The sequence below is a fragment of the Ammospiza caudacuta genome, chromosome 2, assembly GCF_027887145.1.
Source record: "Ammospiza caudacuta isolate bAmmCau1 chromosome 2, bAmmCau1.pri, whole genome shotgun sequence".
Taxonomy (NCBI): Eukaryota; Metazoa; Chordata; class Aves; order Passeriformes; family Passerellidae; genus Ammospiza; species Ammospiza caudacuta.
In genome coordinates, this window is record NC_080594.1 from 87,721,014 (window position 1) to 87,745,340 (window position 24,327).

At 43.2% G+C, this 24,327-nt stretch overlaps 1 protein-coding gene across 2 annotated transcripts in view; it reads left to right on the plus strand.

Annotated features, from left to right (window-relative positions):
• Nucleotides 1-1,264: 1,264 nt before the first annotated feature.
• Nucleotides 1,265-24,327, plus strand: part of SLC9A7 (solute carrier family 9 member A7) — a 69,468-nt gene continuing 46,405 nt past the window's right edge. For both annotated transcript variants that reach the window (XM_058824238.1, XM_058824246.1), the window contains exon 1: nt 1,265-1,559. In XM_058824238.1, coding sequence (XP_058680221.1) covers nt 1,292-1,559 — 268 coding nt within the window. In that variant the 5' untranslated portion in view covers nt 1,265-1,291. The remainder of the gene's footprint in view (nt 1,560-24,327) is intronic.

Sequence of the window (24,327 nt, forward strand, 5' to 3'; positions counted from 1 at the left end):
TGTTAGGAAAGAGCACAACACTACAGGAGATAAGCTCTGGCATGTAACTAATTTAAAATATGACCAAAGTTATTTTGCTTCCTTTTTATGCAAAATAATTACTAAAAATACATGTTAGATGTTGTGATTGAAAATAGGTCTGGGAGAAAGGCCCCAGGAGCAGAAATGTCAGCACTGCTTACACCACCACTGGAAGCTGGGGGATTCCTCTGGTAGAAAAAGGCAGAGCGCTCTCCTGCCAAGGCTGGTGAAACAAAAAACCAAAACCAACCAACCAACAAAACCCCAAAAGAAAACACAAACATAGTTTTACAGCTGTTTGTATTTCTTTAAACCCTAACAATTTCACTGCTCAATGTTTCATCTTTCAAAGGGATTATGACTCATTTAAGAAAAAGGGGAAAAAGCTAAAGGAGAAAGTGCTGATTTTGGGTTGCTTGCAAAAAGTGACTTTTCTTTCCTTCCTTCCCCTTTTCTTTCCTTCATCTCCCCAACTCGAGATGATTTTCAAACAGTGAACATATGCTCTTTTTCTTTTCGAAAAAAAAAACCAAACCCAAATTAAAATCTCTGACTAGCTCTCTATTCATTTCCTACAATTGTCCTGTTTCTTAGAAGCAAATGTCCATTGGGATGTACCTGGATGAAAACCTCCAAGTCAGCAATTTACGTTTAGTAAGTTTTCCTACGTCGTATCTAAAAAAAAAAAAAAAACAAAAAAAAAAAAAAAAAAAAAACAACCCAAAAAAACAACAAAAAGAAAAGGAAAGAAAGGGCGCAAGAGAGCGCTTATCGCCTGCCAGATCTCACGGGGCCGTGCGCTCCCGGCCAAGTCCGAGCCGGGCCGTGGGCAGGGCGGGCCCCCGGTGCGAGAGCCGCTCGCAGCTTCGCTCTGCACCGCGGGAGGGAGAGCGGCACCGGCACCGGCACACCGCTCTGCCCGCGGCAGCGGGGCGGCGCCTGGAGCTCCCGGAGCAGAGCCAGCCCCGCGGGGCCGGGGGGAAACCTCGCCCACCCCGACACCTCCGCCGGGCGGGGCTGAGCCGGGCACGGCGGCAGCAGCGGCCCCGCGTCCTCCCGGCGGAGCCGCGTTGGCCCGGCGGGGCTGCGCCTTTAAGGGGCCGGGGAGGCGGCGGCGGGCGGGCTCCTGCGCGCCGGGGCCGCTCCCTCCCGCCCTCCTCCCGTCCCCGCTCCCTCCCCCGCCGGCCGGCCGGGCGGGCGGTGGGCAGTGCCCGAGGGCCGCCGCCGCGGGAGGGGCACGGAGCCCCTCGGCATCGCGGCTCCCGCAGCCATGGCCGGGCCCCTGCGCCACCGGCTCCCGCCGCTCCCGCTGCTCCTGCTGGCGGCCGGGGGGCTGCGAGCGGCGGAGCGGAGCGGCGGCAGCAGCAGCGCCATGGAGGAGCTCGCCACCGAGAAGGAGGCGGAGGAGAGCCACCGGCAGGACAGCGTGAGCCTGCTCACCTTCATCCTGCTCCTCACCCTCACCATCCTCACCATCTGGCTCTTCAAGCACCGGCGCGTCCGCTTTCTCCACGAGACCGGCCTGGCCATGATCTACGGTGAGTCCCGCCGGGGCCTCAGCGCCGGTGTCAGCCCCGGCAGGTGCCGGGAGGGGCAGGGGGCGGCGGAGGGCCCGGTACCGGCCGCGCCCCTCCATGCAGCACCGAGCGCGGCGGGGGGGGGGGGGGGGCGGCAGCGCCCGGTAGGCCGAGCCCCGGGCAGGGCGAGCCCCTCGCCGCAGAGCCCGACCGTCTCCGCCGGTGCTCCTGGATCCCCTCCCCTCGCCGGCGCCTTTCCTGGAGCTGGGGACAGAAGGACACTGAGGGGGGACGCACGGACCGCCGCCTCCCGTGCGGCGTCCTGCGGGAAGGTGCGCCCCGCCGCCGAGGCCGTGCTGCCGGGGACAGCGCTCCGGTGACCCTCCCGCCGCAGAAAGGCAGCTCGCCGGCCGTGCTTCCAGCAGCGTGGAGTGCCGAGCCGTGCAGGTCATGGCAGAGATGACTTTGGAAAGCGCCATCGCGCTGCCCTCGCCGCGCTGCGGCCGCTCCACGCGGGAAGGAGCGAGTGCAGCCGCCGGGTTTGCTGTCGGTGCGCTGCTGTCACCCGCGATCCGCGTGTGCGGAGCCCGACTGACCGCAGTGACACTGACCAGACACCCTGACACTGGCTGCGGCTCATCCCGAGCCCTCCTGGTGGAACGGGGGCTCTACCGAGTTGTGTGCGCCCGCTCCAGGCCGCTCTTCTCGGTGGATGTGAGTCAAGGGACGGTAAATCCCTCAGGAGAAGAAGCTGTGTCTCCCCTGCGTTTGTGGGGCTGATGGCCCGGAGGAGCTGGGCTCTGCAGGCTGGTGCTCATGGTGCCGGTCTGCTCTCCCTGGTGCTGCCAGTGCCTGGCACAGAGCAGAGAGGCGAGCCTGAGCTGGGGACGCAGAGCCCTCGCTCCGCGGGGATCTCCTCGGCTGCGCTCGGTGCGCAGTTCGCCACGCAGAGCACAGCGGGCTGCGGTGAAGAGCAGCCATCCACTTGAACAATTATTTGTCCGCTCGTGATTGGCTACTGCCACAAGCGCCGGGGGCACTTCTCCTTCGCCAGCGGAATCTGTTCCTGCTGAGCTCTGTGAAGCACCTGCCCGATGTTGGTCGGGGTAAGCATATTGAGGGTAACCACACATGATAAATTCAGCACTCGAGGGGAGGGGGAAAGTGAAGCATTTCCTCCCCGATGAGTACTACTGCTCTTGAGAGCTATGTGATTGCTTGCAGTGGAATTTTCCTCTGCTGATGCTTCCCTTAAACCATCCCAATTTGCTCTTAGTCACTGATCTCTTTGCTGCACTGCTGCGTACTTCACGTATGCTCATTGCTGAAAACTGACAAATTAACAACTGGGCACATAAGTAAGTTATGCACTGGCATGATAATGCTTAGCAGCTGAAAAGTGCCCAGGAGACAGTAGATTAACTGTGTGTATTGATCAGAAAAGAGACAGCGTAAGGTGGTATTGAAGATGTTTAGATATTACCCTAGTTTGTCACCTTTGGAAAGTTCATTTAGTGGCTTAGTTTATGCTGAAAATCTCGTGTATGTGGGTGTGCTAATGCATGCAGTACAAGTGTCAGGGCATCAAGGGCATTTGGGTATGTGTTTTGATGAGCTGCGTGGGAAATGAGAAATTGTTCAGCTGGAGAGATTCTGCCTCTCATTAAACTCAAATTAGTTTGCTCTAACACGCAGTTCATGATCTGTGAAAGGGTTGTTAGGTTCCCAATTTGATATGCAAATGATGAAATTTTGTCTTAGGAAAGGCACTATCTTTTTCAGCCCCACTGGCAGCATCCATAAAAGAATAATTGGCTCAAACTGTTACATTTTCTAGGTGTGCCCTCACTTAAATAATTTTACCTTTGTAGATTGTTCCCCAATATACTTGCCTTCTAAATGAGTCCCCTTGTTATATCAAAATACATGCTGTTCTCCCTCCCAAACAAACTGACTCTTGCCTTTTCATGGCAAACATCCTAGGAAACATGTTTAGAATGTTCAGTTCCTGCTTAATGTGGTTAACCTCCATGCTGGTAAAGTTCTGCTGAGACCTGGCTTCACTTTAACATTTCACAGACTTTCCATGTGTGCTCTAGCACACAGAACATTGCAGCAAGTGCCATAGTAACTTTCTGTTATACTTCTGCTAACTGAGCTTAGGTCTCCTCTTCCTTCCTTGTTGTTTAAAAGACAGCAGTTAAACTGATAGATGGGTTTCTATTTTGCTGATAACTTGCTATCTGAGAAATGCACTTTTAAAAAGTTGTATATCTATTTAAAGTGCATACGTTTGATCACTCTGCCTTAAACACAAAATCATAAGGCAGTATGTCAAAGAAAGAGTTTGTAGTCCTAAAAGCACACATATCTATTAGTGCTAAATAGAATTGAATTCTAGCATTGAAACTGTAACAAGGGTGCTGCTCTGTGGAAGTTAAATAATAGCAAGTGTCAGCTGCTCCAGCAACAGTATGGCTAATATTGCTAAGGCGAGTTATTACAGAACAATTTTAAAAAGTCTGACACAACCCAAGCAAACACCAATCCACAATAGAGAAATAAGGGAATTGAAACTTTGCTGACACATGTATTTCAGCTAGAGATAGTGATCGTGATGCTTGCTTTTCTTAGTGTTGGTCTGAGCTGGAGGATCAAGTATTTCAACATGTTTTTCCTGAAGAGGTTCAGTGGCAGCTTTGTTTTCCAGGCTTCTTGGATCTTTACCAAGAAGCATCACCATGTAGTAGGAGCAACAGGACATGGACCATGCTCCTGGACAGCTCAGGGTAGGCTTAAGGGCGGGAGGTGATGGTGGGCCCTTGTTACTCTGCTCCTTAGGAGGCAGCCACCCGGAGAGGTAGATGTCTCCCAGCAGAAGCAGGGGCATCACTGCCACTAGGCAATTACTTTGTTCCTTTTCAGAAGTGGTAATTCAGGCAACTGGCCATCCATGAATCAGCATAGGTGTCAGTCCTATCAGGAGCCTTCTTGTCTGCGGGCCACACGTGCTAGTGCTGCCGATGAAAGTAAAAGCAAGCTGGACTTGGGTACAGTGAAAGAAAAACAGTATATGAAGAGGAACATAATGTTTCTGTTACCTTTTGTGGAACACAAATGAGAGAGAAGCTGTAAATCTTCAGGATAAAAATATTATATCTGTTCTGCTATACTCTGCATCAGACTAAGTTTCTGTATCCACAGAGTAGATACAGAAAAGGTCTATTTTTAGCTCATCTGGCTGCAGTACTCTCTGTTAGAATTCTAGTATCTATCTACACATGCTAGAGATGACCTAACTCATCTCCACTGCCAGCAAAATAATGTCAGTCTTGGTTTTTAATAAGCCACTTTGACATAAGCCTCCTAATACTAGATTTAGGATCATAACTGAGCAGCCAGTTTTGAGAACATTATCCTTTCTCTGGCAACCTGCTTGTTCTTCCTGAATATTATTTTAAATCACTTTGTTACAGGCTTTTAAAATTAGTCTTGCACAGCTTTTTGACTGCTCAGTATGTTTTAATTGTAACACAAATCTTTTCTCTAAGCTTGCTTTATGGTGTGTGTGGCTGGGTAGAAAAATTATAAATTCTTCTTTTGAGAGAAATGTAGAAGAAATGCTATATAGCTTTTATTAACCTGCATGTATTTCAGATCTGCTCTTCAGGTAGGGGTAGTTGGATAGCTTATAATTGCTGGTGTTTCTAAAATATCTTTGGAGTACAGTCTACCTACAGTCCTCAGGGCAGTGATTTTGGGTTTTTTTCTTTGTTTCTGTGGGTTGGGGTGTTGCTGTTTCTTGTGGGTTTGGGGGTTTTGTTAATTTGTTTCTAAAAGGGTAGTGTATTTAATGAAGATAAATTAGTTCATTTTTATGTTTGTTAACTTCATGAGAAGTTTTGTCAAATCAGCACCAGAATACCGTCTGATCATGACACAAGCCAAAGAAGAGAGAAATGGCAATTTGGATTTCTTTTGCTTGAGGAAGCCTTTGGTGACACACCTGGCTGTAGAAGTTGGCACTGCTGTGCAGCACTGTGTAATTGTAGGAACCACACAAAGGCTGAAGGGGAGGGTGGTCCTCTGCACGTCCTGTAATTCTCATCTAACTCAGCAAGTCATCACAGACAGATGCCGGGTCTGTAATACTGCAGAGCCCACAGACCTGCCTGCCTCCTGCTCCTGTGTCAGTGCTCTGGTGTGTTGGCTGGAGTGTGCTGAGCTGAGGGGAGGTGACCTGATGTCTGCTGCACCAGCTTGTTGTCTGAGTGAGGTGGTTCCGTGGCAGGTTAATGGTGCACATGTCTGGCCCTGTAGGACCTGGAGGTTTTCCTTTGTCCACTTCAGAAATTTCTTTTGGAACCACTTCCAACTTTTCTTTGCTGCTTTGCAGTAGAAATATGTCTCTGAACAGGTCTGCCAATGATTCTTCCTGAAAGAACACAAGGACTGAACTGGTCTGTAGATGAGAGCATCTGCAGCATTTCTAGTAACTTCTGCTCTTGGTGTAGACGAGAAAACAGAAAAGGAGATGGTGAGGGAGTCTAGAAAAGCTATCAAATCCAACAGGATGCCCGGAATTACTTCTCAGGTGCTGATGGTGTCCCCATCTCAGTGTGTCTTTATTCAGTTTTTGGGGGTCTGTGTTTTTGGCAAGAGGTTGATGGGAGAGAGACCTGGGTTCTCACCTGTCTCCTTTTTGTTTGGTAAAGTAGGCCTTTGTTTTAAAGATGGTGAGAGAAAGATGAAAGGGAAAGTTTATTTGGCTGTGTTAACAGAAATCTGTGTGGCAACTAGTGTGTAATCTTATCTGTGGATTTCACAATACTGCATTTTATGTAATGAACTGTAATTGGTCGTTCAAACAGAATGAGCAATTCAGATATTGTTCTTTTAGACATTTAATTTTAAAGTGTTGTGCTGAATAGAAGAGGTTATAGATGTGTATTCCTTTGCAGTGCATCTTTAATAACCCTTCTCAATTCCTGTGCTATAGAAAGATTAGAATACCTGAATAGTGAAATTGCCTTCACCCAAAGTAATTATCCATGCATCAGGAAGTGCTTCTGGGTCACCTGTGCAGGGCACCATTGAGGAGTATCTGTGCAACCTGTGAAACACCTTTATAAATTACTGTGTGTCCTGGGCTCACTAACAGAGCAACTAGAGAGAACTCTAGACCTCTGCTCTGTGTGCTCCCAGCACAAGTGGAAGCAGATGTAAGCCTTGCCTCTGACTTAGCCAAACCCTCCCTTGTCAAGGGTTTGGCCTGGACTCCAAGCCAGGATGGTTTCCTGCAGTGCATGGAGATAGCTCTGGAAGCAGTGATGGGAAGGCTCGATTCCCTGTCACAGAAAATTGTCATGGTTCAGCTAGCCATGATCCTCTTATATCCTCAGTCCCTTTGTGGGTGCATAGCAGCCCTTTCCCCCACTCCTTCCTTCTGAAAGTTGGGCTCCCCTCACCTATTGGCTCTGCAGAGTAGTTGAAAACATCTTAGAGAGCTGGGTGAAACCTTTTCCTGCTTCTGCTAGGGAGCTGTTCCCATCCAACCATTATCTCCATTAGACAGAGGCGGCAGCTTCACCCTCAACTGATTTAGAAACCAGATATCTGAAGCAGGAACCTCAGCTCCACCATTATTAAAGAAAAAAGAAGGTTAGAGGACACAGTTTGCATTCTAGAACTATCTATCTTGGCCTGTTAGGGGCCTGAAGTAAAAATATTTGGCAGTTCCTGTCTAGGTCTTTACCAGGTGTGGTGTACCATGGATGCTCTCTCCTTGCCTACGTGCTGAATGCTCTGAGTCCAGCACTGGGCTGTGAACTGTCCCTGTGTGTTTGACACAGCCCCAGTATTTAACTCAAGTCTGTTGTTTCCATGCTGACAGCCAGAAATACCAGCTTGTAGACTCTTTTTTTCCCCCCCAACACAGAGTACTTATTTGTGACTCAGGATTAAAGCTTTATCCCCGTTAAATACTGAATATAGCCTTTCTTGCCCTGCTTTACACAAAGTGGTGTCTACATTGAAAGAATGTGATACATGCAATTTTTTAGAGGTGTGTTTATGTTGAAGGGTTTTTTACTAGTGTTGTAAAGAATACAGTCATTCTCAGCAGTTCAGATCTTTCTGTGTACCAGACATAGACAATTTAGCTAAAATGCACTGCTTTTTTCTCCCCTATTAAAAAGCACTTCAGCCTGCAATTAACCAAGTGTGAAAGGAGAAAAGCAAAATTGTGGGAAACTTTTGGTTTGGGGTTTTTTCCATGTCCTGAAATCAGACAAATCACTTTTCTTCAGAAGTACTTAAAGAGCTTATGGTGGAAGAAACTGTTGGAGTTTTTTCTTTTACTGGGGAGAAAGAGTTGAAGGCTCTCTCTAAATTGAAGTTGCGGAGATGAGCTCTGCTCTCAGCCAGAGGAGGTGTCTGGTTTCTTGCGCTTTCTTTAGGCTTTGGTATTCTGTGTTGCTTTTCGAAGGAATACCAAAGAAGCTGACATGGCTGGAAGCTCTTCATTTCTCTTGATGCAGATGTGTGTGAGTGGTGCAAGGAGAAAGCCCACATGGCAGAGCTCTGGTGGGTCAGCTCTGCTGCCAGGGCTGTCTGTGGGGTGGCTACACCGCTGTCCCCAAAGGCTCAGCAATGGGGTGGAGCTGCTGCCACGGAGGGTCCTGGCCCCAGTGCCACCCTGGTGGGACTTGTGGGTGTGCTGTAGCCTGGGCTACTCCTCCACAGCTGCCACTTTCTCTGTTCATAGCTTTTTTCAAAATGTCTCTTCCTTGTTGAAACAGGTCTGTAGTAGATGGTTTTAAAGGCAGCTGAAACCACCAGAATACCTGTTGCATATTTTAAGCGTATTTGAGTGCGCTACTGATTCCTCTTCTCTTACCCTGTAAGCTCCTTGGAGAGGGGAGTTTGAGCAGCAGACCTGTGGGTCTTGATGTGCTGGATTTGTAGAAATGTTTAGCTAAAGTGGTCTGCTTATTCAGAATGCCATGCCTTTCCATAGCTGTCTTCAATTCTCACTTAGACTTAAAAAAATTAAGCTAGGATTGAGGAGATTATTTTTTTTTTAAGGTAAGTTTGACGTGTTCACCTGCTATCTTATTATAAAACTGGGGGACTATTCCTAACAATAAAAGGGATGGAAACAAAGGAGCATGCTACAAAAGGATTCTAAAATGCAATTAACTTGTCTGTGCATAAGATGACAGTTTTTAATGTGCTGGCTGTTTATGGAAGTGTGGTGTGTGCACCTGCACTTCTTGCCATCAGTAGCAAGGTGAAGAGAAGGCTGCTCATGTGGCTTGGTGTCACCTATGTGTGACAGCCTTCCCTGTGTCAGCTCTGCAGCAGGGCACGCCACGTCCATGAGCAGTGCCAGCACACTGGGAATGGAGTTATTGCTTCTGAGGCTCAGAGGCTGTCCCATCAATTCCAGAGCTGGATTCAATATGAAAACTGCTGTTAACCTTTGCCATTGCTTTCAATATGAGATACTAACAGAAAGATGTTGTAGCTGATGATGGTTTAAAAATAGCAAGTGACCCACATGGATATGACTGGCTTATGGTTTTTACTCAGAATCCATTAAAATGAATGCTATTGCTTCCACACTAATTCTAAGAAATTATTTCCCCCACACATGCACTTCTTAGCACCTGACATCATCCTTCAGTAGTGAAAGGGAACCTGCATTTTAAGTGTCGTGTACCTCTCTGCTGTTGTTTTACTGCTGCACAATCCTTCCTATTTCTCATTCCTTTGTGACAGTCTTCATTGTACTTACTGATTGTGTAATGACCTTTCTTCTGAAAAGATTTTCCTCATCCATGAGAAAACTTGACTGTTCTTCTTAAAATGACTGTTCTTCTTAAAGTGCCTTCTTGGTGAGTGAATACCAAATTATTTTAATTGGCTTTTAGCCTTGCTGTGTAATTGATGCTTTAGAAGTTAGGCTCCCTAGAAGAGTGCAAAGTGGCAAACACAGAGTGCTCCCTGGCTAGCTGGAGGAAAAGGTATTCACAGGAGAATTGAAGCAGTGACTGCAGTTGGCATCACTGGCTGCACTGCAGTTTTGCACTCTGGAAAATACAGGAAAAATATGGAAAAATAAAACTGGTGTAAAGGTTTATTTCTGTTGTGGAAGTGCCATCTCATTCTTTCTCCTGGGTTATCTTTGATATTTTAGTTGCTTATTATGTAATGTTATATATTAAGAAAAGAGGAGGCTGACTGTAAGTGACCTTCCACAGACATGCCTGGCAGGTTTGGCTGTTGCATCCTCTCCTGGCTCACAAAATTCAAGTGGGCACTTCTGCTTTTTTGGTTTGTCTTGAAGATTTTTACTTTGAGAGGCATCTTTATGCTCTGCACAGCATAAAGGGTGTGGCTTTGTCATACCTATCTGCACTACTAGTGTCTTTCAGGGAATGTATTCCCACCAGACATGGGTTACAGTGAATTATTCTTGGAAGAAGACGAGTATTTTGAAGATAGGTGAAATAAATTTAATGCTGGAATAGACTTTTACATAAGCAAATGAGTGTCAGGACACTGTTTCAGGCTAACCTTTATTGCCTGTGATCTCTGCACAGCAGTATGTCTGACTTGGCAAAAATTTGCTTATGAAGTTGATTTTTATATCTAGAGACTTAACCTTCTTTCAACCATGTTCACTCATGGTAAAGTAATGTGTGTACACACACAAACACACACACACAATCTCTTTCTGATTATCTTTTACAGAGATACATAGATATAAAATTAATCTTTTCCTCAGCTCTATGTGACTGGAGAGTTAGTGAGTGATCTCCTAATGATGATCTGCTTGTTAAGCTGCAGTAACAAAACACAATTGCAGCATACTCTGATTATACGTGTGCCTGCATGAAAGAGAGAAATGTCAACATAGATATCTTGGTGATACTTAGTACTTGATTATGTCCCCCATTTCCTCAGGGAGCCATAAAATGGGTTTATTGCTTTTGCTGGCAAATGCTTGAGTCTACTTGTTTCAACATTTTCATTTTTTGATCCTAATGGTTTTGGGATCTCTTCCAAAGTATAAAAGATGGGACAGTTACTTTTTTTTTGTTCTCTGTACCTCAAACACAAATATCTAACCTCATTGTATCAGGTTCTTATGATGTTAGATAGTGTTTTGTCAATCCTAATCACATATAGGAGAACTTTTGCAGTATCTTTTCTTCATACACATGATATAGCCCCTCTTTTAAGGACTGAAAGGCTGGGGCAGGAGGTGTAGGCATGATCTACTCTGCATTTATGATCACTTTATCCTTAGCCTGTGAAAGCTAAAGCTCCCATCAGGGTCTCAATCTTCTAAGTACTGCATAAACTTATAGTTATGTTCTTAAAACAAAAACCAGACAACCCTAGAGATTGTCTTTACCTCTGTTACCAGGCCATGAGTTGTTTTTCTGCATTAGGTGCTTCCTCTACCGCAGTTCTAAGAGAAGGTTGAAACTCCCACAATTTTTGGAGCATGATGTTTTTACAATTTTTTAACCTCCTTTTGCTCTTCTTCCTTCATTTGCATGATGATGACACATCAGCCTTGCTCTCCAATGGTTCCTGTGGGTATTACAATTGTCATGTGTTTTAGCTCTCTGAGAAATTTTTTTATGCTGACTGCCTGTTTTTTGTGGGACTCTCCTAACACTCTTCCCTTGTTACTTCATTTCTCTCCATGGTGCATCCAATAGTTTATTTTAAAGCTGACAGCCTGGATTCCTTTCCATACATCAGACCTCCTTTTTTTTTTTTTCCCTTTCTAAACTAAAAACCTTTGCTCACTTCTCTGCCTCATGGGAATGTGAGGATTGGCTCAATATTAGAATGGCTGAAATAGCTTGTCATTTTATCTTCCTCCTGCTACCACAGTCTCCATCACTGAGACTGGTTCCCCTGACCACTAATGAAACTATCTGTGCCTTGTCTTCACCTGTAAGCTGCTTAGGCTGTGGAAGATATTTCTAGGTAACGTGTGAGTAAGGCATGAATTCCTGTCTCTCTACATATCTACAGTCCATTCTACAGGCTTTCACTTCAACATTGGCTCTTTTGAGATTGTGTTTTTCAAGGCACAGGAGAATTTTGTTCTGATTAAACTTTTGCTGCCTGTGTTGTAAGAAATTTTTTTCCCTGACCCTCTCTTGCTTTGTTTCTGTGTTCTCAGTTGTCCTCAGCAAAGTGAAAGATAAAGATGCCAGTATCTCTAGGACCATTTAACCATAACAAGAATCGAACTAATGTTTTTTAACTTGCTAAGAGACTGTGTCAAGACCAAAACTGACTTTTTAGCCCTTATACTTTAAAAAAAGGTCTAAAGTTTGACTCATGAGCAATATATGGATTTCACAGCTATGAGAAGAAAGCTTGGACCATTGAGATTATTTACCACCAGGGTTATGATATAGAATTTTCCTTGAACAGTAAGCAAAGAAATTTGAGTTAATTTGTAACAGTTATAATAAGTAACATGTTTATAACAAGTTTGTAAAAAAAGCAGTCTTTCAGTAAGTTAAACCTTCCAAGATCCCCAGAAGAGTTAAAGGCAAGAAAGGGCAATGCATAAGAAGAATAATTGGAGCTTTTGTAATTATGTTAACGTGCCAGAATCCCAGTGATGCAACATGTGCATGGCATTTTTGATCCTTGAACAGATCACATTTGACCCATGTGTGTGCACCCACACACAACATGCACACCTCAGAGCTGAATTGCTCACTTTCCAGAATAGCCTGTTCTTGTGTAATACCCTGTCTGAGCACACAGACAGACTTCTGATGTTTCACTTGATTGGAAACACTATTTCTTTGCATTTGACTTTGTATAGGAAATATTCAATTTTAAATGTGGATATGGTATTTTTTTTTTAATAACACCAGAAAAACATTTCAACTGAAACTTAGATTCTTAATTCTGTTGTCCTGATATGAGCATATGTTGTGTGGAGAATATAAAAAGTCTGTGAATCATATACTGAGATAAATATATGCCTGTGGAAAGCTGATACACCTGAAGTTAATAGTTAGGTACTCTCCTAAATTTAACTGCTCTTACTGTAGGTGGTTTTCCTGTTACATTCTATTTGCCTTACTGGTTGAGAGGATTGGGACAGCAGCTTGTTGACAAATGCAGATTTATGGGAAGTTCCTGTTGAAACAGGGGCTTTCTGAGGCTTGGAGGCAGTGAACTGGTGAAAGCAGGAAGGTGTTCTAAAGCTCTTTAAAAGGTTTGGGAAGACATTACTGATTTCTGTTAGCAGCTGTTTGCCAGAGATCCTTTCCATACTGCTGGGCTTCAAAGCTAAGGAAAATAAATTTGAAAACAGTAAACAGTATTGTATGTTTAAAATGTCTGATATGTCTGGAACAAAGCTGGTTTTCATACTGTAACTTGAACTGACCAAGTTTCTTGGACCAGGAGTTACTACTACTGGGATGTCCCATCTGCAGGACATCTTCTGTTAGGCAAGGGTTGTATTGGCCAGGAAAGTTTATCTATGACCTAGGATTTGATGGGTTTGAGAATCAAGCAGCCTTGTTGTAAGCTTCAGTGAGCAGGGGGTCAGTCAGAACTGATGTCACCTAACCTGGCCAGAAGGAGTTGCACAACAGATTCCTGCAGCAAAAGGTACCCCAAGGAGAAATGCTTGTCTGAATTGTGTCTGCAGAGAGAGATGAAGGCAGAGGACTCAGTCAGGCTTATTGCAATGGCCTGAGATGCTGACTATGGGAAGACAGAAATATTGGGGGTGATATGAATTTCTTTTAGGGGTGGCAAATCAATGGCTGAAAAACTAGAAGCTTTCTGCAAAGAAGAAAAATATTCTGATTTATTAGTCTAGTTTTCCTTGCTCTATTCCTGTGCTATTTGCTTGACCTTTCTATTTAGTCTGTGGGTCACAGTCCAGTAACCTCAAATCTTTGAGATAATAAATAGGAAATCCTGAAAAATAACACTTTCTCTTAGGAACTTAACAAAGGAGGGGAGTCTTGGCTGTGACTGGCATTAGGCTGTTGAGGTAAATAGTGACAAAGGCTTTCAGAAGCCAATGTCAGTTGCACCATCTCTGAACCACCACAAATAAATGGCTCAGCCCTTAAAAAATATTTTTAGTCACCTATTTATGCAGCTGCTTTTTTTTCTTTGTATTCCTCCTTGCTTAGTACACCTACAGGAACAGAATGATAGCAGGGAGTAGGGGAATAGTTGGGCTAATGCTGCTCATCAGCCTGAGGCTGGAACCCAGGTTTTATCACTGCCTGTTTATATGAGTTGGAGAAAAAAAAAGTGTGTGTATTTACAGCTCCATGAGAAGTATCCAAGCACTGTAAAACCTTTCATTTTAATTTTTGCCTCTTAAAGATGGAAAATAATACTAGGTCTGAAGTGCAACAGGGAAGGTTTGCCCAAGACAGCTTGGGAAACTCACTGCTGAATCAGATCATGAGCTGTGATTCTGTCCTTGCTCAGAGATTTCGGTCAGTGCTGCCTTTACAGTTCCAGGAAAAGTGGAACCTCTGCTCTGAAGCAGGTGATGCTGTGCATGCTCTTTGCTCTTGCAATGATCACACAGGCCCAGCTAAGCATGATCTGACTCTGCATATCTACCTGTGCCTGCCACGCATCCATGTTCCTCCTGTGTTATAGCCAAGCAAAGGAGGCAGGCTGCCACCTCTCTCACAGGACAAGTGTGAGTTAGAGACTGGGGGGTGCTGGGGTGCCCATGGATCCTAACCCAGCACAGAGGAGTGCAGTGGCTTCTTGTGGCCATTTCTTTCTAGTCAACTACTGTAAAAAGAGGTGACTAATTTTTTTTTTCAAGGGTATCTGAGTATTGGTAAAACAACCAATGGGGGGTTTCCTGCCTTGTGGGGTTTTGGTGTTTGCCACAAGTGTCTTCATATTGGCCGTTGTGTGCATTGCTCATGTTGCAAGATCCTCTCAGTCCTTTATTTCCATTTGATTTGGTGCAATTTTTAGTTACTGTTGTGTCACAGACATATTTTATGAAAAACACTTTTGCCAGGATTTTTCCTCCTGAGAAGCTGGGATGCCTCAGAAACGAAATGTAAACAATGATTATCTGCTGCTGTGGAATGCAACAGGTGCATCTGTGATTGGTCCCATGTGGTTGTTTCTAATTAGTGGCCCATCACAGTCCAGCTGTCTGGGACTCTCTGGTCAGTCACAAGATTTTATTATTCCATTCCTTTCCTTTCCTTGCTAGCCTTCTGATGAAATCCTTTCTTCTATTCTTTTAGTATAGTTATAATATATAATTTTCTTTTAATATAATATATATAATAAAATAATAAATCAGCCTTCTGAAACACGGAGTCAAGATTCTCATCTCTTCCCTCGTCCTGGGACCATTGCAAACACCACCACACTGTTGTGGCAGAAGGATTGTGGCACACCTTGTTTACTTTGAGCTGAATTTAATGGTAAGTTTTCCACTTAGACTGCTGGAAAATATGATCTTTTACTCAGAGAGTGATTAAAACTAAATCCAGTCCTCAAAGCAAGTACTTTAGTAGTGACCAGTCCTTATGCAGGATAATGAATATGTGAATTTTATATCTGTAGTGATATTGTCTGCCAATTTTTTTTAAATTGTTATGTTTGTGGCCTACAACTTGGCAGCCTGACACTGAGTATTTTCCCAATGATCTGGCAGTTCAGTCTGTCAGCATTTAGCATGAGCAATTGGGCACACCTTTTGTCAGTGCTTTGCTATTTTAACAAATATGACAATTTCTCCTGCACCCATCTGGATCTCATAGCCTGAAACATTTTGGTAACAGTGATAATGCTGTGCTCATCCCCAAAGTCCTGTTGTTCCTTTTGAAATATTACAGCTATTTATTCCAGAAGAATATGGTAGGCTGAAGAGTCTTACTTGCTTTCTCAGGATAATTAGCTCTAATCCCAAAACTGGTTCTCTATGCCTGAGTCTAACAGCCAGGTAAAACTTCACTGTAAGGAGCAGTTATTCAATTTGATTTCCCCTTTATTGTTACTTTACCTGCTCATATTTCATAATAATTTCTCTTAAACTGATACAGGTTGTTAAAAGAAAAAAAAATCTTTTTACTGGGTTTCATTTGCAATTGCGTAATTTATTTTTAGAATTTGGGAGAGATTTTTTCTTTTTATTTCCATTGGGCTCTAGCAAAAGCAGTGTGAAGCTGGATTGCCTGCTGCTGAGGAAAGGCTCACTGAAACAGTAATTCTCTTGAGGTCCTTGAAATGAATAGGCATTGCAGCAATAATTTTTCTTCTCTCAATAACTATTTTAACTGCTGCAGCTTCAGAACACATCAGGACCTGACATGGACATACTTTTGTACAGAAGCAGCAGAAAGCCTTACAATACCTTTTACAATTGCAACAATGTTTCAGCCTATTTGTAGCCTCTTTTTATTTTTGTCCTTCCTTTCTGTGAGTTACTGATCCCTAAATAAAAAGGAATGGGGAAAGGTAGCCCTTCTGCATATTTGAGAGGGAAGATACTGTGAAAAAACTTATTTATACAGAAGCACATCTGATTTCTGAACTAGAACATTTAAATGATACAGTGCTTCATAAACCATTTTTACTCAATTCCCACCACTTTCCTGTTTTGTTTGTAGTGTGTATGTTTTCTAGCTGACCATTGTACAGATCAGCAAATCTTCAGTGCATGCTCTGAAAACTTGGATTTTCTTTGGATTGATTTTCATTATGGCCCTATTGCCATTCTTTACAATCTGAAGAAAGCCTGCATTCATAGGGATTACTGCATCTGCAAAGGATGAAGAATAAGTAGGAATGATGAACTCCAGCAGTCATGAATGGGCAGATTGTCCTGGGCATTTATTCAGTTGTCAGTATATTGTGGAGTATTTGGGCTGAAAAAAATGTTAGCATTGAGTAACATACTCTTTTTATTAAAAGCACAGTAGAGTACTCAGAGATGGTGTATAGTAATAGACACACTAGTACAGCACATGCTGTCTTTCTTCCTAAGTGTGATTGATTTGTTTATTTCTCACTGAAAGCTTGTAATTTTGGTTTTTAATTCTCCTTTCCATTGCTAGCTGTGCTTATCTTATCAGACAAGTCTTATCAAAAGGTGCTTACAATTCTGAGTGGGATGCTGCACTGTGTTAAGCCAGGAGCACTGAGCAGGGAACACTCTGCTGTGCTGGCTGAAGATCAGAGTTGATTCTGGAGGCTGAAATGTTCCCTGTGTTTCTCAAATATAAATAGTACTGTGACCAAGAGTTGTGTGCCTGCATATTCCAATTTGCCCTTGGTGGGGTAGGTGTTGGTAAATGCAGGTTTTTTTTTCCCCATGATGTTTGGATAAAGCACTTTAGCAGTTCTATCCTCAGTGATAACAATTTCTCCTGCAAAAGACGTTAATCAGGAGTAAATGACCACTGGGCAGCTGCTGTACCTTCAGGTGGCAAACAGCACTTCCCAGTGCTCCATTAGTGGAGCAGTTTAGGAATATCTCATGTTGACAGCCCGGTTCAACTAAAACCGACACTTCAAATAGATAAAACATGGGAAGCTAGTACAATGTAATTTAAAATAGAGAATTACATTGAAATTGTTTTGTAAGTGTTTTGGAGGGTATGTGTGAGTAGGGTGTCTGGTACAGACATGTCTTGACCGCCTGGGGCTTCTGATTCCATTGGCAGTAGCTGGTTTAGCAACTGCACAAACCAAAAATATGAAATAAAAATACAGCATTTCAGTGAGTGTCATTTATTGCAAACAGTGTTAATATTCTGGTCTGAAGAAGGTTTTCTTGTCTTTGAGATTTCACTATAGAATCCCTTCTGTTTGAGTCAACAAGCAAGTATAGCCAGACTTTGATAGAGCTACTGAAGTGATGAATGTTAGTGGTGCTTTTTGAAGACAATTTTCTCTGGACCGTGTTTTGCTACTGGTAATTTGCTACTGACAACTCTTGCATGAAGGCCTTTAAACAGCAAACGAAGAGCTTGGAAATAGCAGCTATTTCAGAGAGATGGAGAGAGAGGGCAAGGCCGCAACAATGGGGAAAGGTTTTCCCTTGATGAAGACACAGTGCTATAGAAGCCACTTAGGGGCATATTTTGAACACTGCTTTCTTTAGCTTTTAAATCAAATTATTTTGCCATCTTTAGGATCTTTGCTAGTGCTAGACTTGAGCACACAGTGGTGTGCTTTTTTGCACTTCTCTGCTGATGTATGTGTGTTCCCTGGTTTGACAGGTAATGGTGTGACTGCATTTCCTGACATCAGGACACCTGTGATTATTGCTCAGAGATGTTGTTAATTGAATATTTGCACTTCTGTAGACATCAGTTGCCCAGCTGTTAGCTGTCAGGCTGGATTTGTATTACTATAGCCATGTCACTGAGAAAATTTTTTCATGTTCCTACTTGAAGATTTTGACAGGTCACACTGAAGGACTGTACAGTATGTTTGTGTGAACCAGCTTCCATGCTACTTCTGGCACAGAAAATTGAATAACAATGTCCAATATTACTACACCCCATGTTCATGTGGACTCCTAGGATATTTCACCAGGTGTCTGGATACTGCAAAAATGATGACTGTCATATTCATACTCAGAAAGTGTACCAGATCCATCTGTGCACTGCCTCTGCCCATTCTAAGGAAATGCACCATTGTGTTTGTTCCACTGTGCTTTGGCTGCACTAGTGCAACTAGTTCTTTATCTTAGACTGAAGGATATTGTGTTTCCAGCAGCAGTGAGGGTCCAGCAGCTGTGTTTCCTGCTGTTGGAGATAGTGTATCCAAAATAGCAAATCACCTCCAGCAGCTGGCTTGAAAGGCCTACTTCACTCATGGTGCCTCCGTTAGCTTCTAGCAGAGAACTTCCATGTGGTGTATCAGGCTATTATCATGGAACGTGTTTCTGTAAAGTTTTCTTCCTTCCTTCTATTCTATTCAGACAGAACAAGAGGACACAGTCTCAAGCTGTGCTAAGGGAGATACAGGCTGGAATTAAGGAGGAAGTTTTTCACAGAAAGAGTGGTCAAATACTGGAATCATCTACCCAGGGAGGTGGTGGAGTCACCATCCCTCGATGTGTTTAAACAAAGACTGGATATGGCACTTGGTGCCATGATCTAGTTGAGGTGTCAGAACATGGGTTGGACTCGTTGATCTTAAAGGTCTCTTCCAACCTAGAAATTCTGTGATTCTGTGCTTTGTTGTGAATGTGATGTCTACTCCTGAGGTTCCCATGATCATCAAACCCTGAGATGCATTTGCAGAGCAGTGCTATGGCTTCATCTTGCAGGTGAGGAGCTGTGGCAAGGAACATAAACCTAAAGCATTCACTGCAGCTTTCAGCTGCTCCTTCCTGATGCCTGCAACTGGAATTTTCTTTTCTTATGCTCCCACATATGGTCTTGTGTATCAGTGAAACTTGGAAAGCCCACTGCTCTTCTCAACCAAACCCATAAATACTTATTTGTTTAAGAATGCCAGGTCATGCCCCTGGTAAAAAGAGTCTGTGGTTGTTGGCATCACCTGGTAGCTCTTAGAGGCTCAAACCTGGAATCTAACTCAGCAGACAGCATGGCTTTGCTGTAAGGCTTTGTCACTTTTGGAAGAGACCCACCCTGCTGATATCCTGAACAAATTTCAACAAACTGGACATGATCCTAGGGCTCAGCAACCTTCTGTGAGGTGTGGCAAGGCTAATCTTAGAGTAAATCCAAGGCATGTGTTGGAATGAGGTTGGGTTTTGTTTTTGAGCTCTCTAACACAGCACAGCGTTCTCATATTCTGCCTGCTGATTTCTGGGAGTGGAGAGCAATTTTCTAGAGCAAACTGAAATTAAGTTTATTGTGCTGCTTGTGCAGAGTGGAACATTTCAGTTTGCTTTAGAAAATTGTGTTCTGCACAGAAACATGGTGTTGGAGTTAAGATGAAGCAATGACACCAGTGACCAGTGACGGAGGGAAAAGAAAAGCCAGGGGAGGCAGCTCCATGCAGTTTTGGTTACAGCTTCTTTGCACTTTGTTTCTTGGGAAGTGTTTTTGTCTTTGCTTTGTTGTCAGTTTGCCATCACCCAGCCCTTTTCCTTGCTCTCTGAGCCATGTCACAGTGCCCTCCCTGCCCCAGCATCTGTGGGTCTTCTGGTGTCCTGTGAATCAGGGCTGTAGTTCTGATCCGAGTGTGGAAGCCTAGCTAAAAGTACAGCTAAATATAACTGTTTCTAATATTTCATAACTAATGGCACAATTGTTATGGAATCCTCTTTGGAAATATTCATACCTTTATTTGTATTTTTTTCTTCCTAGTGTAGTAAGTGATTCTTTTAACAGCTAAAATAGCTGTTCTTACTATTGCCACTTTTTTGTTTGTTTTTTATTTAAGAAGTCTTGACTTTTTTTTTTTAAATCCTCCTTAAAAATCTTTTATGGAGGTCTCAAGTTTACTCTTTTACAGTAAATTTATTTTAAAGCACAGGCATCAATGAGGATAGGGCTTAAGTCTAGCAAGATATGATTATACAAATTTTATTTGATAGAACTTGCCTTGCTTTTATGAGATATTTCCTCAGAAACTGGAACTGTTGTTCTGACAGAAATATTTTCTACTCCTTGTCTGGAAAAAACATCAAATTACTTTTTATGTAATTATGCCTTTTGCAAAATCTCCAGCAATATTAGATGAGGTTACCACAGTGACTGCTCAGCCTGTCAGTATTGGATTGCAAAGTCTTGAGTCTTGTTGACATCTCTGCAATTTGTCTGGCCTTAATATTTAATAAGCCTCATACTCTGCAACCTCAGAGTGAGAGCAGTTCTTTTAAAAAACACCTTTTACTTTTGTCAGAGTTCTTACCAGACTCTTTAAAGATAGAGGTGTGCTTGCAACACAATGTCTGATGGTAGAGCAGCCATCAATTTTATGCCTCCATGCTCCTGTTGTATGAAGCTTTTAAGGAGTTTGCAGAATGAATACTTTGTATAGCACATCAGGACCTTGGGTTTGCCCCTGGTCAGTGGGGACTGTGGCAAGGCTCAAGCTGCTTTTTTAGGACTAAAAATAAGTATTAGGAGTGTCCAGGTGGTGCTGCAGCCTGCATGTTCTGGTTGTCCACTTGTTGCTGAATGGTTCACTGGGACCTGGATTTTCCACAGGGAACAGAGGAGATGAATGAGAAGGGCAACTCATATCTGCCAGTGGAACGGCAACAGTGAAAGCAGCAGATGTGCTAGAAAGTCTGCTGATGTGCTAGGGAAAAGCAGCTGAGCCTGCTCCATAAAGACAAATTTCTGTGTTTGTCTCTAGAAAAAGCCATGGTGAATCTTAGAGAAATATAGTCTGAATAAACTTTCATTCCAAACTTCTGATTTGAACTCTGTTTTTATCTTTATATACACAGGAGTCAATTTTTAGGATTGCTAATGCTAAAATCCTGCAAGTTGGACTTGTCATAGTGGAAAGTGTTCAACCTTTTCATTGTGCACTCCAAATTTGCTAGCTTGAGTTGGAGGCTGTCTTTGAAACCACTGCCTCCCCCAGTTTTTGGACAGTCTAAGTGAAGAATCCGACTTCCTCCATTCTGCAAACCCTTAGCCATGAGAAAGTAATGCATAAATTTAAAAGTATTTGTCAATAAATAGGTGTATTTCACCAAGGCAATCCATGCTATAGGTGACCACATTTTGAATTAGTTTTGTGTAAGAAGCTGTGTAGCTGAAATTGAAAAGCTCTATTATGTGATTTGGGAGTTTTCTAAAACTCTTCCAAAACATTTCAGTCTTTAAATCCAGGAAGTGGCTTTTTTTAGGACTCAAAAGTGGTTTTAGCAAGTAGCATTCAGCTGACATCTAAGGAAAAAAAAGCAATTTTTCATTTTTTTTTTCTTTTTTCCCTGGAGGCTTGAGCAAATTTTTGGTCATTTCTTTTTCTCTGTAGTTATGACAGTTTCAAGTTGCAATGTTTCGTCCTAGTAGGTCTTTAAACTGTGAATCTGAGCTTGAACTTTTAGATTTGTTTGTCAGACTTAAGTCAGTCCTAACTCTTCAACAATTTAATTTGGTTTGTTTGCAGCTGTGTACTCTTCTTTTTTCCCCACCCATTGTGATGAACAGCATGGAAGATAAATGTGTGGGAGCTGCTGCAAACTGCTAATGGCTTTTAAAAGGCAAATCATTAAATCAGAACTCTCTTCAAGTGCACCAGGGACTTTGTGTCTGAAAAAAATGAACTTCATTTAAAGCACATCTGTAGCTTTTTTAACATGAATTGCACAGAAGACATTCAGTTTCTGCCTATCAGGTGTATATGAACTCAACTCTAATACTTTGAGACATTAAAATGTTTCTTCTGAGGTGTAAAAAGTACCATGTTGTGCTGAAAATGCTGTGTTGGACTGGAAGCCTCAAGCAGTGGATTGAAAGGAAAAGTTATTTGTTTCTGACTTGGTGCTTTGAGCAGCAGTGGGAGATATGGGAAATCCTGGGCTGGTTTCTCTTTGTTTTAATGTTTGGAAGAGGAAGAGATGAGAGCTGTGTTTCCTGCTGGCTCTGGGCAAGTGCCATTCACCAGTTCTAGTGTTTTCCCTAAATGTCAAGGTATACAGAGGGCTGGTACCAAACCAGAGCTTGGTGCAGGCAAAATAGGAGTAGCAATGAGCTGCCCTAGATACTTTACCTCCAATGGAGTAAATCTGAGGTCTTTGTGTTAGCTACTGGTCAAACTTTTGTGCTGTGAGGATATTAATGATGCCGTACCCTGCCGTTTAACCAGCAAATTCACGTGGTAGAAAATCTTGGAATAAGTACTTTTTAAAGTTTCAAGAGGAGTTTCTCCAAGTACCTAATTAGTCATCTGTCTCTTAACCATGCAGTCCAAAAGCAGCAGTACTAGCACATAATTTTTAAAAACAAAAATCCAGTTGCATGCTCCCCGAGGTAGCTCTCTCCACGAGCAGTGTTGATGGATATATATTGTCTCAGCACTTAGGGCAGGGTGGAGTAACCTTTTATCCATACATACCATTGTTCTTTGGGGGTTTTTGGTTTTTTTTCTGTTAGTTTCAACTACTTATCTGATACCAGGGCCCTAGCAGGCACATTGCTATTAAATGAGGTGCTTTTTCTGTGGTTTGGGATGGCTGTTGCAAGCTGGACAAAATGCATTATAAAATATTACATGTTGCTGTCATTGGCACTTGCATTACTTTGTCCTGCATCTTTCTTAGTCTTTGGAGAAGTGAAATTGAATAGAAGCCAGAATTAGCTGGTACTGTATTTGACTTGAAAAATCTAAACGGAAAAGTGGAAAGAAAAGGCTGCGCAGGTTGCATCTGAGCAGTGATGTGGCAGGCTCTTTAAACTCATGTACACAAAAAGGGTAAAGGATGTGCATGGTGAGCAGCAGTCTTGGTTTCATGGCCTGCTGCTCTCTGTCCATCATTGTGAGCATGGCTGTGGGTCCATCCCATCCTCTAGTTTTATGTCAAGGGGAAGTTGTTCATACTTCTGGTGGCAAATGTATAAAATCCTGGGGTTTTATTAAATTCACAGGTTTTTATAGATATCACGTGCAGTTAATTATCTAAAGAGCAAGTTGACTTAAGCAATTTTTCAACTGAACTGGTTAGACACAGTTTTATTGATGAAAATGGATATTTTTGAATTCATATAAATCATGTCATGAGAAAAATGTTAGGGAATTTTGGAGGGTATTCTGATGATGCTTAACTAAAACAGCCCTGAAAGTGCTGTGGTGTGAAAAAAGTGAAATGAGGATTCTTCTTCTGGCTTGGTATTTTCCTGAGAGGGTACTCCTCTACCTTGGGATGCAAGAATTGCTTTATAGTGATTGCTTTGCAAATGTCCAAACCCACAATTTTACTGTAGGGCTGAAAGCTGTTGTGTTAACTGTGTGGGAAAACCTGCTGTCTTAACAACAGAATTTCTGAGAATTTGTGTGTTCTTGAGATTGTTCAAGAAAATATGCAGGGGAGAGGAATGAATGGCCAAAAGACAGCATAAATAAAAAGTATGGTTTACACACTTTAAATGGGTTGTTTGACAGGAAGCTCATGGGGTACATGATGGTTCTGCTTATGTAGGTGGGATCAGCCTTTGGAAGGGAGTTTTACTCCTTACCTTTTTCTGTCCTGCCACGGAGTCTTGCACCAAAAGCCTGCCCTGGATGTCATGGGTCAAATTATTCCACGTAGCAGCAATTGGCTGCTCTTCATCTCTGGTAAATCTGATTTTATTAGCCCTCATCTGACACCTTTTGCTTAGGAGGAAACATGAAATCATAGGTTCCCATCCACTTGTGTGCCACCAATGAGACGTGCTGGGGTTAGAGCTGAGGTGGCATGCAGAGAGGAGATGAAATGGATGTGATTGCTCAGGCACCTTGTTGGTACCACTGGGACTGAAAAAGATTGAAGGGATGGCAGAAATGCCAGGCTGCAGCAGCACCTGAGGTCTGTGGGGAGCAGGCAAGGAGGCATCAGTGTGTAGTGGGAGCAGAGCTAGAAGTCAGTGGCTAGGAACTGCAGGGTGAGCTCAGCTGGAAAAAGGTAAAGCTTGTGCCAATTTAGGAGGAAAGAAGAGTGGTAATGAGCTGTGTAGGAGGTTGGGAGCTGCAGCTGTGGGACCTCTGGACAATGTGCTTTTTGTAAGCAGGCTGAGCTTTTGGATGGCTTTTTTGGTTACAGCTCAAAGTGCATTCTTTCTTCTTCTCCAGCTCATGGGAA